This window comes from Salmo trutta, chromosome 33 (genome assembly GCF_901001165.1).
Source record: "Salmo trutta chromosome 33, fSalTru1.1, whole genome shotgun sequence".
Lineage (NCBI taxonomy): Eukaryota > Metazoa > Chordata > Actinopteri > Salmoniformes > Salmonidae > Salmo > Salmo trutta.
In genome coordinates, this window is record NC_042989.1 from 21,408,615 (window position 1) to 21,424,962 (window position 16,348).

General features: G+C 43.6%; 1 protein-coding gene across 1 annotated transcript; it reads right to left on the bottom strand.

Moving 5' to 3' along the window:
- Positions 1–221: 221 nt before the first annotated feature.
- On the bottom strand, positions 222–10,769 carry LOC115172646 (thrombospondin-1). The gene is made up of 22 exons (XM_029730299.1): positions 10,492–10,769; positions 10,261–10,341; positions 9,547–10,106; positions 9,204–9,279; positions 8,890–8,982; positions 8,676–8,785; positions 8,225–8,350; positions 7,496–7,592; positions 7,032–7,205; positions 5,870–6,046; positions 5,605–5,778; positions 5,221–5,501; positions 4,881–5,099; positions 4,675–4,782; positions 4,359–4,518; positions 4,148–4,266; positions 3,330–3,564; positions 2,915–3,142; positions 2,524–2,795; positions 2,315–2,412; positions 2,061–2,200; positions 222–1,947 (listed from the first exon to the last, which is right to left on the bottom strand). Exons 2-22 carry the CDS (start codon positions 10,322–10,324, stop codon positions 1,940–1,942), a joined length of 3,519 nt encoding a protein of 1,172 aa, XP_029586159.1. The 5' UTR covers positions 10,325–10,341; positions 10,492–10,769; the 3' UTR covers positions 222–1,939.
- Positions 10,770–16,348: the final 5,579 nt, after the last annotated feature.

Consider the following 16,348-nt stretch of genomic DNA (forward strand, 5'->3'; position numbering starts at 1 on the left):
AAAGTCCTATTGAATGTGGGCTTTAGTTCATCCTAAATTTCCATGCTGTTGACTTCTCAAGGACTCCCCATGCTCCTTTCTAAAGGACTCCCCAGACTCAAGTGATAGATTCCATCAGAGTTTACAGAACATGACCTATTTCTGTTTAATGCTTCATAGTACTGTACATATCAACGCTGAAAATAAATCCATAAGCAAGCAAAGGACAAAAACAATGATAATATATTTTTCCTGATGTATTTATTGTTCGGTTGACATTACAAAATAACTGGTAGAAGTATAAACAGCATTTGGGAGGTAAAACTATGGTAAAAATGTTTATAGACAAGCATCACTAATAGTAAAGTCAAAAATACTAAACAAAACAATATCCAAAGACATCCTCATGTCAGTGTGCAAACAAGTTTATACAATCAGGAACACGGGTCACGTTTCTTGATAAATTATTTAAATAGCATATATCTACACATTAAATAACCTCATAACATAGAACAGACAAACATAACAATAATTTATCCATTACAAATGCACAGGACATACATAAAGCACAACATATTTCAGAAAACGTTTTTAAAACGTTAGGGGAATTTGCTGCTACAAAAACATTTTATATACATCATTAGAAAATGATTGCACTACAGTGACACACACAAAAAAGAAGCCAACCAATGTATACTGCTGCTAAAAAGGTACTCATGTTTTGTTGGGTTCAATCAAAAAAATGATGAGGTAATATTTGTACATGAAGGTTTTCCTTTGTTTTCCCCATCAGAAATATACACACATTCTCAAGCACACAAGTCAGACATACTGTGCAGAAGAACAATGGGATTTAAATGACACCTAATTTGTCTATTTTGGAAGGTTGGCATGAGAGTTAATACTGCATCCTGCTTTGAGAATACTTTTTTAGAGGGATTTATACCCTGTTTCAAGATTCCAGTTATTTAGAACGGGTTTTAATGACAATAAGACAGAGATGAATAAAGATGAGAGATATCCTAACTCTAGGATCATGCGTCAATACTCTCAACTGGTAGCAAATAAAATAAATAATAACTTATGTACAACCTTGTTAACAATAGTCCTCTCAAGGCAGGTTAGACTGGCCCATGTGTTTTTTGTCCCTCTCCACTAATGTCTGAGCTAAGATGAAAAAAAAAGACATCCTGGAATCCTGGCGAAATAGCAGTTGTGTTGTTCGCTAGTAGTCTATATTGGCTTTGGGTGCTAGTCCTGCTTCTGTGCTCCTTCCATATATCATCTAGAGTTCTTTCCTGAGAAACCACTTAGCAAGCCTGGTCAAACCCTGAAGACATACTTCATACTGAGCTGAACTGCAATGGTCTACTAGAAGCCACTTAGTTACCGAATTTGAAATGGCTAATGCCTTGACTACAATTGGCTTAAGTGTCTTTATCACAAAGCTCTTCATGGGTAACATACACGCAGACAAACATTCACTCTCATTGATAGTATCAGCCAATCCATACCGTCCACGGTCCCTCAATAGTTCCTTTAAGGGGCATCTCTGGCCCATCTGGAGTAAATATCCTACTGCTTTCTTCATTTGGAAACAAGTCAAGTCCTTCTGAGTCCACAGCAGATCTGAAGTAATGCTCGGAAATAATGAAAATACTCTTCCCTTTAGACCTCCATCCAGAGAGGGATAGCAACTAATTCAGAAGTGCAGAGAAATCTATCTGATTTCTTCACTGAGCAATGTTATGCTCAACCTGCTGTTAGTGCAGGGGTCTAGTCATCATAGGGCAGGCAGTTAGCCTATGTCCATTCTGCCTCAATCCCACATACTTGCTCTCCATTCCACCAATGTGCTTGTCGCAAAATAAAGAGTAATATTGATATGGTCCCAGGTCATATGTTACATTTATATTTGAGCAGGTAAATACATTCTTCTAAGAGCCTCTCTCTAGTCTGATTAAGAATCTGGAGGAAAAAGAGAAGGAAAGAATCAGTTAAAACCCTGTACATATTTTGACTCAAAGGGCATGAGCAAGTCATTTTTTTTGTTTGACAAAACATTCCTGAAAGCATCTTACCTCTGCATTCGTATTTGAGGTCTGAGAAGTATGTCATCTCCTGAGAGAAGACATACATGCCTAGTCTTCCACCAGCATAAGTCTTGTCGTAGATATTTCCGGAATCGGCCATGATTCTCTTGCCTTCATACATCACAACTCTGAAAGGAAAGACGATGACATGAGATCATTAGCACATGAAAGCAGGAGTTTATGTGGTTTCAGTAAAGGCAGAGGAGCTAAAGAGTTCAGAGCTAAACCTAATCTGAGCTCACCTGATGAGTCCAGACTTGGGCCTGTGGATCAGGTGCCATCTGTAGGCGGTGTAGTCTTTCCAGCCGATGTTCTTGGGGTCGTGCCACAGAGTACGCACCTAAGAGGAGGAATAACAAAAAGACATGAGAAATGTTTCCTACCCTGTGGTTTTCTCTCTCACTGCTCTTATGTGCTTTGGGCTTGTAATGTGGACTGAAGCTGACCATACCTGTCCAGCAGTGTCACCGGTGTGCCAGAGGGCGTTCCTCAGATGCTCCCCAGGTCCTGTGGTGGAGTTGACCACTTTGATGGACACTCCGGAGTAGCCCTGAGCTCTGGTCGGCGTGTGGGACCAGTAGGTCTGTGTGATCTGCTTCCACATTACCACATAGAACCTGGAGCTGGACTGGTACCCAAACACAAATCCAGCATAGTCATCGTCCCTGTCTGTGTTGATAAAGAACGTTCCACTAAAGTCCACTGCGTTGAACTCATCGAACCCTATAGACAATAAAGAGGTTGGTTAGGACTTTTCTCAATGGACCCATAATCTACGAATGGTAGTTTTGTAGTTGTTCTCTTTAGTTCCTAAGGTGTTATATATATGTTACAGTACGTACCAACAGCGATGCCAGGGTCACAGTTGACGGTCTGCACCAGTTCTTTGCCCTGGTGACGGACCACCCAGTTGGGGTCGATCTGGGAGGTTCCCTTGGGGTCTAGCGGTACCATCTGGAACCTGCGGAAGTCCGTCTCACTGATGGCAAAGTTCTCAGGGCACACATCGTAGATATCAAGAATGTTGTCTTGGTCAAAGTCATCTTTGCAAACATCTCCACGACCATCACCTGAGAGGAGGAGGCAGAGAAAAGCACTTAGACATTTCTTCATGGAGACAACAAGCTAACCACCCCTATAGTAATCTCTGTGACTCTGCATTTCTGTAGAGAGTACTTTGTCTTTCTAGATGAATCATTCAATAGGTCAGTTGAATGACGCCAATGTTTGATAGAGCTACTGAAGAGAGTGACTCACCATCAGAGTCCAGCTGGTCAGGGTTAAAGGCCAGCCTACAGTTGTCCTTGTCGTCAGGGATACCATCGTTGTCATCATCGTGGTCACAGGCGTCACCCTTGCCGTCTTTGTCGTGGTCGGCCTGGTTGGCGTTGGGGATATAGGGACAATTGTCCAAGTTGTTCTGATGACCGTCCTCATCAATGTCCTGGTTGTTGTCGCACTTGTCTCCCACACGGTCTGAGTCAGAGTCAATCTGGAGAACAACACAATTAATTTAGTCTTCACAAAAACACATTATTTCACACTTGTATGAGAACGTGGCTCTACTTCAATGCACTCAGACATAATGAATGTATTTCACCACTCTCAACTCAAGTCATCTCCCTCAATATGAGAGGTGCTATCCTATCCCTCATCCTAGTGCCCCCGTGTCTTCAGGTATGCTAGTAATTTCCTTTCAAACAAGAATCCTGTTTCCTTGCACCGTGGCAAGACTACACACACACACACACACACACACACACACACACACACACACACACACACACACACACACACACACACACACACACACACACACACACACACACACACACACACATACACATTCATATCTATTCAGAAGGGGGGACTGAATAAGGAGAGGGGGAGAATTGCACTCATTGTTCTCCCAGCTTTCACATTTTCACATTCCTGTCTTTCATTACAAAAGCTGAGCACAGGTGCAATCTATGGCTACTGTCCTTAGAGGCGGGGCTCTATGATAGTTCTACTTCCCTCCAAGATATTTCATAAGATTGGGTTCTTATGTAGTAGAAGATGAAAGCTGCAGTTACCTGGTCTGGGTTGTTTTCAAGAGGGCAATTGTCACAGTGGTCTCCCACTCCATCCCCGTCAGTGTCTCTCTGGTCCACATTGTAGACGTATGGGCAGTTGTCCCTCTCATTTAGAATGCCTGCGAAGTGAACACACATTTATATCAGTCTATGACAACTTTTAAGGACAGAGATTTCATTGTCCGATGTTGGAGGAGGGATGATCTCTTACCATCACCGTCAATGTCAATAGCACAGGCATCACCCTCTCCGTTGTTGTCTGTGTCGACTTGGTCGGGGTTGCTCTCATGCACACAGTTATCACATCGATCACCAACGTCATCTCTGTCCACATCATACTGAGCGGGGTTGTAGACCATTGGGCAATTGTCCTAATAATTTGAAAAAGTTAACACCATTACTACATTGTTCATATGCTACTCGCTTTCCCCTGACTCCTCCAATTTCTCTAGCCCATAAGAGAAAGGACTACTGATTGCTGTGTTTGGTTTCTTTGTGGATAACCAAGTCCTGTTTTGATCTCTCACCCTATCATCAGGGATCCCATCGTTGTCATCATCGTGATCGCAAGCATCACCAAGCTCATCTTTGTCGTGATCCTCCTGTCCAGAGTTGGGAAGGTTTGGACAGTTGTCCTGAAAAAAAGGGTTGGTTAGAGAGCCATAACCACAATAACACAGTGGAGAAGCTAGGGATAGACTTTGTGCAGTGCTGGGGGTGTGATCCTTCCTACCTTCTTGCAGTGGTAGGTGGCGTTCTCCACACACAGGAGGTCTTTGTTGGGCCATCCATCCAGGTCAGTGTCATCTCCACAGATGTGACCATTGCCAGCGTAACCAGGTTTGCACTCACAGCGGAACATAGTGTCGCTGAACTGACCCAGGTAGATACAGTTGGCATTCTTGTTGCAATCATGGCTGCCATCTTGGCAGGGGTTACGGGGTGTGCACACCTAGGGGGAAGGGAGAGATACATACTAAAGGGTTAAGATGTGCTGCTGACCTCCTAGCATTAGAATAAATAGAAATCCTCACATTTGTGTATTTTGTTGCAGTAGCCAGAGTTTGTCTCACCTGTTTCTTGGCTGTGGCCTGCTCCACTCCTCTCCCGAAGGGCTGTTGTCCTGAGTAGCGAGGGGGGCAGGCAAGGCAGTTGTAACCAGGCTCAGTGTTCTCACAGCGGTGGACTCCGTTGAGTGTGAAGCATGCGTCACGGACCTCCTTGCACTCATCGATGTCCTTGCAGTTGATGCCGTCTCCGGTGTAGCCCACTGGGCATGCGCCACACTTCCAGGAACCATCATCAAAGCTGCTACACTTAGCGCCAGCAAAGCAGGGGTTGGACAGACAGCCATCTATATGAAGAAGCATATTGATTTTAAAATACTGAACAAAAATGGATTTGTACACTTTTAGGTAAAAATAACAAATGCCATAATCTATTAATAAAATTCGTACCAATAGGACAGTCTTCTTTTCCACACAGTTGGGATGTTTTGCCGTCACCCTGACATTCCTTTCCTCCGTATTTGGGGGTGGGGTTGTTACAAAGACGCTGGCGCGTCTGGAATCCACCTCCACAGGTGACAGAGCAGGTGTCCCATAAAGACCAGGGTCCCCAGACTCCGTCAACTAAAGTACAGCGAGAGAGAGAGATGAGTTACAGCTGTATCTCCAGACAGATAGATAGGCACATGTGTTTAGATGCTGCTCTTCTACTCACTTGGACAAGGTGATTTCTGGCAGACCTCGGTCTCTCTGCCCTGTCCTTGGCAGTCTCTGCCTCCCATCTGGGGAGTTGGGGAGTTGCAAAGGCGAATGCGGGTGATGACTCCTTCACCACAGGTCACAGAGCAAGAGGACCAGGGAGACCAGTGGCTCCAACCACCATCCTGCTTGACTGTAAAGGACAGACACATAATTATTAGTTAATGTGCTATTACAGTACACATGAGATGTATGGTACTGAGTGATACTGTAGAGTAGATGTGCTATTACAGTACACATGAGATGTATGGTACTGAGTGATACTGTAGAGTAGATGTGCTATTACAGTACACATGAGATGTATGGTACTGAGTGATACTGTAGAGTAGATGTGCTATTACAGTACACATGAGATGTATGGTACTGAGTGATACTGTAGAGTAGATGTGCTATTACAGTACACATGAGATGTATGGTACTGAGTGATACTGTAGAGTAGATGTGCTATTACAGTACACATGAGATGTATGGTACTGAGTGATACTGTAGAGTAGATGTGCTATTACAGTACACATGAGATGTATGGTACTGAGTGATACTGTAGAGTAGATGTGCTATTACAGTACACATGAGATGTATGGTACTGAGTGATACTGTAGAGTAGATGTGCTATTACAGTACACATGAGATGTATGGTACTGAGTGATACTGTAGAGTAGATGTGCTATTACAGTACACATGAGATGTATGGTACTGAGTGATACTGTAGAGTAGATGTGCTATTACAGTACACATGAGATGTATGGTACTGAGTGATACTGTAGAGTAGATGTGCTATTACAGTACACATGAGATGTATGGTACTGAGTGATACTGTAGAGTAGATGTGCTATTACAGTACACATGAGATGTATGGTACTGAGTGATACTGTAGAGTAGATGTGCTATTACAGTACACATGAGATGTATGGTACTGAGTGATACTGTAGAGTAGATGTGCTATTACAGTACACATGAGATGTATGGTACTGAGAGATACTGTAGAGTAGATGTGCTATTACAGTACACATGAGATGTATGGTACTGAGTGATACTGTAGAGTAGATGTGCTATTACAGTACACATGAGATGTATGGTACTGAGTGATACTGTTGAGTAGAAATGGTAGGTTTACTCACAGCGCTTGTCACATTCCTGAGGGTAACAGTCGCGGGTCTGCACAGAGGTGCCCTCGCAGTTACTGTTGATGCGGTCGCATGATCGACCTCGCTGTTGGATTCCCCGTCCACAAGACACAGAACAATGAGTCCATTCAGACCAGGGGGACCAACCATCCTCAGCGTAGTCACTCGCTAGGGGGGAGAGACAATGGGAGAGCTATTAACACTGCAGAGCTCAGCCAGGGGGGCAAAGGATTTTCAAAGAACAGAGTCTATTTGAATAAATTTAGCCCAGGAGATTTGAGACCTGGCATTCCAAGGGGTACTCAGGGAATGTGAATGACTGTCAAATGATAAAGGAAGACTTTTCCAAATTAAAATACACCTGATAGGCAGGTTGTCAAAAAAAGTTAAAGTCTACCACACAAAAAAGTACTGCAGTACTGTTACAGGCTTGTTTTCAACAGTAGAAGAGTACTTACGGGTTCCACAACGTGGGCAGCACTCTCCATCGGGCACGGTGGCGTTGGCACAGGGCATCAGGGGGCAAGAGATTTTGCGACACACAGTGGCAGAGTTCTATAGAGAGAATTGCTGAAATGAGTAAATAGTTTGTCTCCAGAGCAGGCTGTCCGGCTACAACAAGGACGGCCGGGAAAATGATCTGGACCCTTAACTTTGCATTGCGCAAAAGTGGCTGCTGCTTTGCCAGGACTAATTGCTATGTTTGGGAACATTGGGATGATGTTTGGCTGGGGCAGGGGGATCCCCGCTGTGCTACCGTCCTAGATCTGTGCACCTGCTCTAGGGTCAGGACAAGCAATGTGCTGGGGGTCTGGAGGGAAGGACGGTGACAGTGGGAAAGGCAGAACAGAGGGTCTTTGCAGATGTACTAATTAAATACACATTCTTGATACCTAGCCAAATAGATAACTACAATAACACCCTTAGTGAGAGAGAAAGTGAGAGAGAGAGAGGGGTTTGACAGGGCAGAACCCCCCTACTGCTTTGTTGCTATTCTCTCAAACATCTCATTAGAGGTGAGGTGAAGGCTAGCAAACAGACACTGCCTAGTCACAAGAGCCTAAACACAAGAGCCCATTAACACCTCATTACAGAAGGGGTTGAGGAGCTACTGCCTGGTTTTCACACAGTTTACTACTGGCTGGGTTACTGAATAACTGCATTCCACCAAGTGTGATGACACCTACCTGGCAGGTACACTCTGTGCAGCCGTCCACGGTCCACTCATCTTTGTCCTTGTGCACGATGCCGTTGTGAAGACAGACCCCCCTGTGGATGTTCATCTGGTTCATGAGCAGAGTGCTCTCCTTATTCTGAACACAGAAGAGGGGAGGGAGAAAGAGGGACATGTGTTTAGACAATAGGATGGAAACTTTTACAGAGCCAAGGTTCCAGTATAAATACATTACCAATCAACATTGTGATGAAGACATAGCTTGATTTAACTAAAGCAAATACAAATTCAATGACAGCCAAACATATTTGTGTATTCATATGGCAGCCATTATGATCTGTCAGGACCTGCCATTCCAAGGGCAAGTGGCTGTGCAGTGGAGAGGTTTTAACTGGGAACAGATAGACTTGAGAGGGAGGGAGGAAGGATGACAGTGCACAGACCCAGCTGCTTTCTGTGCTTACCACTCTGTTGAGCTCATTTGACAGCTGCTTAACAACCACGCCGAGTCCCTTGAGCTCCTTGAACATGCTGGTGATATCCTCACAGGAAAAGCCACAGACCTGCTGAATTTCTAAAGAGGAGAAAAGCAATCAGTTAGTCACCTCCCTCCTTCACATGAGCACAGACCAGTAGGAGCAAATGGCCTTGTCCCTGCAGAGTGAAGTCTGGTCTCACCTTTGCTTTTGTGGCCAGTGTAATCAGTCCTTATTGCTGGGCTAGACCCATTGACTGGGTTGTCTAGGGTCATGACATCAGTCAATGTTCCAGCTGGAGGAGGACAGACAGTAATTTCCATGAACAGCATAATAACATCCACCTGAAGAGACTTTATTAATGGCCATATAGAATTCCGGTACTAGTAATTCTATTTGGTAATGAAATGCATTTAGATTTTTACAACTAACAAGCAATGAATAACATCAACTTATACAGTAATTCCAACATTTAAATGCAAAAATAACATTTATCATTTTGTAAATCACACTTACAGCTTTGGCATCCCTTATTGCGCATGATTGCCTCCAAAGTGGTTCCAAAAACAAAGCGCACGTTCTGAAGCACTCCCTGCACAAATACACATTCCATTTAGAGCTATTCCATATTAACACGTTTACAACTTTTCAATACATTTCCTTAGGGATCATAATATCTAAATGTTTATGTAAAATAATATCACATCTCTGGACGCCAAATGTTGCGCAGTGCGCAATCCACGAGGTTGGGGCTACTCAGACTAGGCTATAAACTTCAGAAGTGTAACATTTATTTTTAAACATAATTACAACATTATTTGCAATGTATTTATGAACACATGAATCAAGTCATATTTACCATAAATTTGTCTTTCACAGCTCCTTTTCCAATTCTCAGACGGGCAATGTCCGCAACCTCATGCGTCAGGACCTTTTGAATGGGCACGTCTATTTCGGATATATTGATCTCTTCACATCCTACGAACAGCTGGGCACGATCTTCCTGAATGAACAGCGTGATATTCTTCCAATGTCCTGTCGCTAGATCTGCATCTTCTATGGACACTACCTGTTGCTTGTTCCCGGTGGAGTATACCACATCCAGAGTTTGCGCCTTGCCATTAGAAATAATTTCGAATATCGGTCCTGATCCGTCATTCTTCTCCACAGTCAAAAGACTACCCCTGGTTTTCTTGAACTGCTTGAAGTTGACGAGGAGAAGGAATCCTCTTTCAGCTTGTACTGAATCAATGAGGTCCCTGAAGGAGATCTCGGGAACCGGGGGGATCAGGTCTGCGTTCAAGACCTTATAGGCTGGGCTGTAGGGATCTGCGCCTTTTACCAAGGTAACTCCTTGGTGCCTCTTGTTCACTTTCACAAGCTCGAATAGGTCGTATACACCGTTATCATCTCCAATCTCTGTGAAGGGAGAAACTGTAGTGAGTCTCTCTTGGCAACTTCAAGTTCACAGATAAAACATCGCAGCAACTTTTAACAGAATAATTCCATTGTTGATTTTAAAAAGCATATTGTCAAAAATGTTATAATGTTCCCCAAGTTTCCAAAAACTCACCTGCCACCCGGCTGCCCTCACAATTCCAAAGCACCAAAAGGAGAAATACTCCTGTCGGCTTCATCTTGAAACCTCAGAAATCTGTTTCAACCAGAAAGTAGAAAAACTGTTAAATAGGTATTGTCATTTACACACTTCTCAAGATTACAGTCCCATTATAAAAACGTAATAAATATCTTTTAAAAAGCTACATGTTATTTAAAGAAAATATTATTATTAGAATTGACCAACCTGAATAAAATAAATAAATCACAGATCGATCAGTTGAAGAAAGCCCCGGATTTTCAGTTTCGTTGTTCCGTTATTTCTTCTTAAATTCTCCAAGTTTATTCCCTTCGTTGAATAGTTTTAGTGATCTTATGTTCGCTGAAAACTCTTTTTCAAGTTTGTTCTTTCTTTATTCTGATGCTCAAACTATTCTACTAACACTGTGGACATAAGTGCTATTTCAATAGTTTCATGACATTCCTGAGACAACATCTCCTCCAATCAGATCGCAGAAGGAAAAAGGGACGAACTTATCTCTTACCTCATGACGCTGAGAGTAATATCCAAGGCGAAGGCTACACATAGGAAAAAAATGCATTCCAGAGCCGAATTTCCATATAAATATTTTATAGAGGACAGGGGCCAACCAGTCGTTTCCTGTAAAAAGTACATTCTTTGTCAAATATGCTTCCCTCTTTATTTTCATTGTCTCTTTTTAATAAAATGTACAAACAAATAGTCATGATTTACAGAATAAACGATGTAGATCCCCTTAAAATAAAAACATGTGGATTGTTAGCCAATATGTTGTTGAGATAGCCATATATAAATGGAAAAATAATACTTTAATATGATATAGGCTAACGGCAAATGTATATGTAAATTAATGTGAATATTTTGGCTTTTTGAGAGGATGCATAGGCCTATTGCTGATCTATTCCTCTTGCCATTCACAGTTCATCCACTGGGAGGCGTTGTATGAGTTTAGATTTGAGTTGGTCAGACTTTCCATCCTCACATGAAGACGAGAAAAGTGAAGAAAGTATAACTTCAGAAAACGTTATTGCCACTAGGAATTTTGGGCCAGATTAGTAGAATATATTTAGGATTTTATTCCGTTATTACACTTCAGCTGATACTGAAACCGTTCATGTTTATTGATCATGTATTCATTTTGTATTAGAAATTAAACAAAAAAAGGGAAATAATCGTCCTCATATGTATCTGATCATTTCCAACACTTCCTTGGGTTCTTTGCCTAACATGACATCACCAATCATGTGAAAGGGAGAGCCATGCATACATAGCCTATGAGTCATTCATAAACCCTCTTAAACCTCCTTTCGGTTGCCCCTATTATGTAATGACAGATTCCCCCCTTCCTGATTGAGAATTGTTCCACATTTCACTTTTTCAGATTAAGCATTTTACCCCAAATCAATGTTAGCTAATTCTTGGAAAAGTAACTTCCCTCCAGATGTGGATAGGAGCAGAAATGAGGAAGAGACAATGACAGTGATGGAAACACTCTGGACAAACAGCAGAAGACTCACAGCACCTTACCGCCGACGCATCATGACTTACTCCCTAAAATAGAGGGGGTCCTATAAATACATGAGATAGACAGAACCCTGAGTGTGATTGTGTGCAGGCAACATCTGGACACCTGAACCACCGCCAGCAGCATATACATACCATTGGAATGTGAAAGACTTATGACTGGGAATACTTACGACAGCTATTGACCTGTAGTAGGCTATTCACATAAGTGTTTCAGTAGTTTGGGGAATCAGGAAATGATAATGCCATAGTGCTCAAGGGTCAAATAAATGTATGTTCTAATGGAAAATGTCCTTGAGGGTGGGGTGGATGGATTGGAATAGAGTCTCATATTTCAGAGACAAGTTGGGAGCACAGAGAGAACATACGCAGGTGTGACCAAGCGTGTCAGATGGGGTATGTATGTGACCTCACAGCATGGGAGGCGGGGTTGGCGTTGTGTGTGTGTGTGAGGAGGGGCTGGTGTAGGAACATGTCAGGTCCTGATGAATACTCATCCAACCACCCAGCAAGCCAAGTTCAGACTGCAGCGGAAACAGACCATAGATAGCAGTGTTTACTCTCTCTCTCTCTCACACACACACACACACACACACACGCGCGCGCGTAGTAGAGACGTATGATTTTTAGGGTAGGAGGTAGAGAGTTTGTGTGTTTAGTCTTTCTTAAGAATTTCTACGCAGTGTCTCACCCTTGACCATCTGTCTTATTCCCAAGTATCTGAACAAAGGAAGCAATGACCAATGACATCATTCATTAATCCTGTCTATTGCTGTGAATACCTTCCCATCCAGGACCGGTAATGTCTTAACAGTAACTCTGTTAGATATAGCAATAAACATACGTTGTGTACTTAAACATAGTAGATCTATGCTCTGATTACAACTACATCCATTGAATACTTTGCTGGCTTAGCTAGCAATGATGACAGTGTCTCTAGGTACTGACCAGACTGCAGGCTGATTGATTTTTACCTTGACACATCTGGGTCAGTGGAGCTGGACAAGACTGCTTCATGAATTGCCTGAAGGAAATGCAGAGGCCAAAATCAAGATGTGCATCTCTGAAGTGGAGGTAAATAGAGTATGATTGTTTCAGTAAGATGCCATGACTGGGGTCTGCTGTGGCCACAGTAGATACATGTACATAACAGTTTCTGACTGACATGGTTCCGAAGACAATTGCTGTATGGTTTTAACTTTCTTTAACTTTTAGAAATACAATTCAATTGTGTGAGCAAAATCATTTTGATGAGTTGTGGGAGGAATGGTTCACTATTATCTATCATTATCATACATCAGTTTGAAAATTAAAGTCTATCAGATGTATCAGAGATTCCAAACATGACACTGCATGTTAGTGGATCACATGGATTTGTGTTTCACTGTTAACCATCCATATGCTGACCCCATGCAGATGAGTGATGAGAGTTTCCTGGTCCTGCAGCTCCAGGGCTCCTATCCCTGTGGCCGATCAATGGCAGTTTATGGGTTTTATTAGACTGTGCGTGATCCAGCAGGCTAGCGTTAGCATACTTTCAGATGAGGAACCTCATCCATGTGCCCTAAGGCCTGGAATCTTCAACCACTCATGGTGAGTCAGTTAATGCACATTAGCACTCACCTCCACCAGCCTGCTCTATGCCCTGCAGCCATGCTTTTTACTGCAGCAACCATGAGAAGTCCTTACGGAAAGAGGTGTGGCGTGAAGGAGGGGGTGTGTTTTAGCTTGAGGCACATTTGTCACATGAGTGCTCAGGAGTGAATGCTTCAATAAATCATCTCCAAAAATGCAAATATAAGACAGCAGTGCCAGGGCTTATATTTGTGAGAGCACAAGTGGATCATGTTCAGGAGGATCAAGCAGCCTTGAATGGCAGGTGACCATTGCCAGATGATAAAAGTTGAATCATTGTTGGCCAGTTCCTTGAGCACAGTGAAGAGTTGCAGGGGAACACGTGGCAGGGCTCTAGTTGGGGAGATGACATGAAGGTTATAGGCAAAAAAATATGTTCCCCTTATTAAACAGTCTCTAGCCCCTTTTCCATCAAACAGCCAGATTCTTCCATGGAAGTTTGAGAACCAAACCATCTAAACATGAGAACCAAGCCAGAGAACATGAGAACCAAGCCAGAGAACATGAGAACCAAGCCAGTGAACATCAAATAATTTGTTGCCAGACTTGGCCAAAGACTTTTCTTGTTCTGCCATTTGTTCTCTGGAACATGCCAAAGTCCTGAAATGAATTTGAACTGCTGGCCGTGGTAAATCACTGATGGTAATCCACGCTTCATCCCTAAAAGCATACAAGGGAAGTATGGCTTTCACCATGGCCTTAGAACTGCCTGGCACGGTTTGATCTAAATGATGTACTATTTAGTGATTCCGAGTGTTTAATAGTCATATGTACAGGGTTGCAGGTGTGATTGCAGGGTTCAGTGAAAATCTCAGGCTTCGAGCTCCAACATGCAGGACTAAGTGAAGTAGGTAGCTGACTAGTGGTGGCTATTCAGCAACATGATTGTCTGAGGGTAGAAACTATTGGGAAGTCTTTTCAGTTTTTTGGGACAACAGGGCAAGGCTTGAGTGGCTGGGGTCCGTGATGATCGTCTTGGCCTTCCTGCGACACCTGGTGTTATAGGTGTCCTGTAGGGCTGGCAGTGTGCACCCAATGGTGCGTTCGGCTGCACGTATCACCCCCTGAAGAGCTTTGTGGTTTGCAGTGGTGGAGTTTCTGTACCAGGCTGTGTTGCAGCCCGACAGCATGCTCTGGATGGTGGTCCTGTAGAACACTGTGAGGGCCCTCGGGACAGGCTGAATTTCTTCAGAATCCTGAGGTTGAAGAGTCGCTGTCATGCATTCTTCACTGTGGTGTCTGTGTGGTTAGACCATTTCAGCTTTCTGAAATGTGTACGTCGGGGAATGAAATGTTATTGACTGTCTTCACGGCGGCCCCGTTAATGAGGATGGGGGTGTGTCCAGCCTGGTTCCACCTGAAGTGTTGCTAACGTTGAGGGAGAGGTTGCTTACCTGGCACCACGCTGTCAGAGTGCCTACTTTCTCCCTGTAGGCTGTCTCGTCGTTGTTGGTAATCAGGCCTACAACTGTCGTCAGCGAACTGTGTTGGAGTTGGAACTGTGTGAGGCTAATTAGTCGTGGATATACAGGGAATACATGAGGGGACTGAGGATGCACCCTTGTGGGCCCACTGTGTTGAAAATAAGTGTCGAGGAGGTAATGTTGCCTACCTTCACCACTTGGGGCGGCCCATCAGGAAGTCCAAGACCCAGTTGCATAGGGAGGAGTTCAGACCCAGGGCCTTGAGCTTAGTAATGAGCTTAAAGGCCACTATGTTATTGAAGGCCGAGCTGCAGTCGATGAACAGCATCCTCACATATGCATTCCTTTTGTCCTTGTGGGTAAGGGCAGTGTGCAGTGCAATAGCGATGTCGTCGTCTGTGGATCTGTCCGGGCGGTAGGCAAATTGGAGAGGGTCGAGTGTGTCGGGAAGGGAGGAGGTGATATGGTCATTGACTAGCCTCTCGAAGCACTTCATGATGATGGAAGTGAGTGCTACTGGTCGGTAGTCATTCAGTTCTGTTACTTTCTCTTTCTTGGGCACGGGGATGATAGTGGACATCTTGAAGCAGGTGAGTATAGTGGCCTGAGCTAGGGAGAGATTGAAAATGTCAGAGAACATAACAGCCAGCTGGTCTGCACATGTTATGAGGGCTCGGCTAGGGATGCCATCTGGGCCGGCAGCCTTGCAAGGGTTAACACGTTTGAATGACTTACATACGTCCTCAGTGGAGACTGTAAATATGTAGCCCAAGTTGTCATGGGGGGCTCTCTTCGGCAGCTCAGGGTCATTGTGCTCGAATCTTGAGAAAAAGGTGTTTAGCTCATCCGGTAGGTTGACATTGGGGACCGTGATGTGGCTGGCTTTCTTTTTTGTAATATGTAATTGTTAGGCTCCCCTGCCACATATGCCTTGTGTCCGACCCGCTGAGTTGCTCCTCCACTTTGTCCCAATACTTGTTTTCCGCCATCTTGATCGATCTGTGTAAGTCATATTTAATAACGTCATGATCTCCTGTTCAATCTTTTCACCATAAAACTGCCATAGAGCCTGGCAAACACCGTGTTTGATCTGGAATCAGATATAGTCTATCATTGCTTATCCGTATGCACTATAATGTATACAGCATGTGTTTTATATCACAAGCATTTCGCTACACTCGCAATAACATCTGCTAACCATGTGTATGTGACCAATAACATTTGATTTGATTTGATCTCTAAGGCAACATATTTTAAGGTAACTTAGCTAAAGCATTTCCACTGCAGTGAGTTAGCTAACATTGGAGTCCTCTTGGAGCCATGCTTGGAAGAAGATGATGAATTGGTGGCAGTGACTCTGCTCGATTCCTGGAAGTGAGGTCATAGTGTGATTAGGTTGGATGCACTTCTTTCAAAGGCCTTGTCTTCACTCATTGTTTAAAGACGGACACCAAGTCATCCGCAGTGCTTCTTGCACGCCA

What these genes read in the sequence shown, in the direction of transcription:
- LOC115172646 (XM_029730299.1), bottom strand. Translation starts at nt 10,324, where the DNA reads ATGAAGCCGACAGGAGTATTTCTCCTTTTGGTGCTTTGGAATTGTGAG. An exon ending in TTGAAAACAACCCAGACCAG is followed by an intron (nt 3,565 to 4,147) that starts GTAACTGCAGCT and finishes GTTGTTCTCCAG; the next exon opens with ATTGACTCTGACTCAGACCG. An exon ending in TGACCAGCTGGACTCTGATG is followed by an intron (nt 3,143 to 3,329) that starts GTGAGTCACTCT and finishes TCCTCCTCTCAG; the next exon opens with GTGATGGTCGTGGAGATGTT.